This window comes from Otolemur garnettii, unplaced genomic scaffold, assembly GCF_000181295.1.
Source record: "Otolemur garnettii isolate 467f Iridium unplaced genomic scaffold, OtoGar3 scaffold00293, whole genome shotgun sequence".
Classification (NCBI taxonomy): domain Eukaryota; kingdom Metazoa; phylum Chordata; class Mammalia; order Primates; family Galagidae; genus Otolemur; species Otolemur garnettii.
This window is the reverse complement of record NW_003852688.1, coordinates 490,104-491,988: the sequence shown is the minus strand read 5'-3', so window position 1 is coordinate 491,988 and position 1,885 is coordinate 490,104. Positions and strand designations below refer to the sequence as shown.

Below are 1,885 nucleotides of genomic sequence, written 5' to 3'. Positions count from 1 at the left end.
TAGGTGCTGAGCCTGCTTTTGGTTTAAGAAAGATTAGACCTCTTTGACTGAAATCACAAATAAACTTAAATTTTCTTCAGCCCACAGGCAAAGGAAAAAACAGTTCTCCAACAGTAAGAATCTTAACAAATACTTTATTAACACACTGTCATATTCCTGGGATAGAAGCATCCTCAGAACATTGACGCAGACTGAAGATGCTGAAATGGGTGTTCAGGTCCTTGGTCCTCCATCTAGTTGCACAGCCCTGTACTCCTCCACAGAGCTAGGCTTGCTGTCCTTTACCCTGTCCCCTTCCTGCATGGAAACGGGGCTCCTGTCAGTCAAATGCATAGGGTTGGCTCTCAACAGCAGGGGCTCCTTAGGATTAAATCAAAACTGAGAAAAATTTTGCATCAGTTGACCAAAATGGATTTAGACTTTAGTTTTCAAAAAGTCATTCTCATTCACATTCTCTCCAGGAAGGGGCTGGAATGTTTTCAGGATGAGCATAAAGATTCCCATTGCCGAAATATTCGGAATACTTTTCTTGATTTCTCAGAGAGACTCTGTAAGTATAAAAGTTTATTATTAGAGATTAAAATCTTTTTCTTCTCTTTTCTTTCTTTTTTGTTTTTTTTTGAGATAGAGCCTCATTTTTTCACCCTCGGTAGAGTGCCAAGGCATCATAGCTCACAGAAACCTCAAACTCTTGGGCTCAAGTGATCCTCTTGCCTCAGCCTCCTGAGTAGCTGGGATTATAGGTGCCTGCCACAGTGCTTGGCTATTTTTAGAGATGGAGTCTCACTTTTGCTCAGCCTCGTATTGAACACCCACCTCAGCCCTCCAGAGTGCTATAATTACAAGTGTGAGCCACCAAGCCCTGACTATGATTAAATTCTTTTAAAGAGACAAAGGATAGATAATAGTCTTGGGGCAGTGCCTGTGGCTCAAAGGAGTAGGGCGCCGGCCCCATATGCCGGAGGTGGCGGGTTCAAACGCATCCCCGGCCAAAAACTGCAAAAAAATAGTCTTATGGCTTGGTCTATAAATTTCTCCCACAATGATTGAGATATCACTAGGATTAAGCAAATACCATTTTATAATTGTACTATATATAATATACATATAAAGTCAGACTGCAGATGAAAAAGCTACATTTCTACTGTCCAACTGTAGCTAACACACTCTGAGACTCTAAAACATGGCTCATATCTTCCCTCCAAGTATCTGTATCTGTCCTAATCTTTGTATGACACTTCTGACCCGACATTAGTGCAACACACATTTTGTATTGGTTTTTCATCCTTGATGCTGAATTGGTCCTAGTTCATTATTTCCTATGAACAAGTAATCACATTTATGTGATACCTTGCTAGCTGGAGTGAACAGTATAATCCATTGCCAAGGAATAAAACAACGTTGGAGACCCTTACAAGTTTAAATTATGACCTAAGCCTTGTCAGCTTTATGTTTTGGCTAGCAGAGCTTTTAATAGAAAGAATCTCATTGCTACTTGACCATGACCATGAAGTGCACTGAAATTCTGAGAAAGACAAAGCAATTCATTAGAAAGTGAAAGTTACTATCTGTGAATGAGAACACTTGGTTCTTTCTGCCCCCCTTCCCGTTTTTTTTTTTTTTTTTTTTTAAACAGAGCTCATGGTTTGGTGCTCATAGCACAGTGGTTATGGTGCCAGCCACATGCACTGAAGCAGGCAGGTTCAAACCCAGCCCAGGCCAGCTAAACAACAATGATAACTATAATAAGAAAATAGCTGGGTGTTGTGGTGGGTGCCTGTAGTCTCAGCTACTTGGGAGGCACAGCACTCTACTAAGGGCAACATAGTGAGATTCTGTCTCAAAAAAAAGAGAAGAAAAGAAAAAGAGTTTATTTTGTCACCCT

At 40.6% G+C, this 1,885-nt stretch overlaps 1 protein-coding gene across 1 annotated transcript in view; it reads right to left on the bottom strand.

The window, feature by feature from the left end:
- Window positions 1-122: 122 nt before the first annotated feature.
- ZC3HC1 (zinc finger C3HC-type containing 1) overlaps window positions 123-1,885 on the bottom strand; it is a 25,753-nt gene continuing 23,990 nt past the window's right edge. The window contains exon 7 of the mRNA XM_012813726.2: window positions 123-548. Coding sequence (XP_012669180.1) covers window positions 480-548 — 69 coding nt within the window. The 3' untranslated portion in view covers window positions 123-479. The remainder of the gene's footprint in view (window positions 549-1,885) is intronic.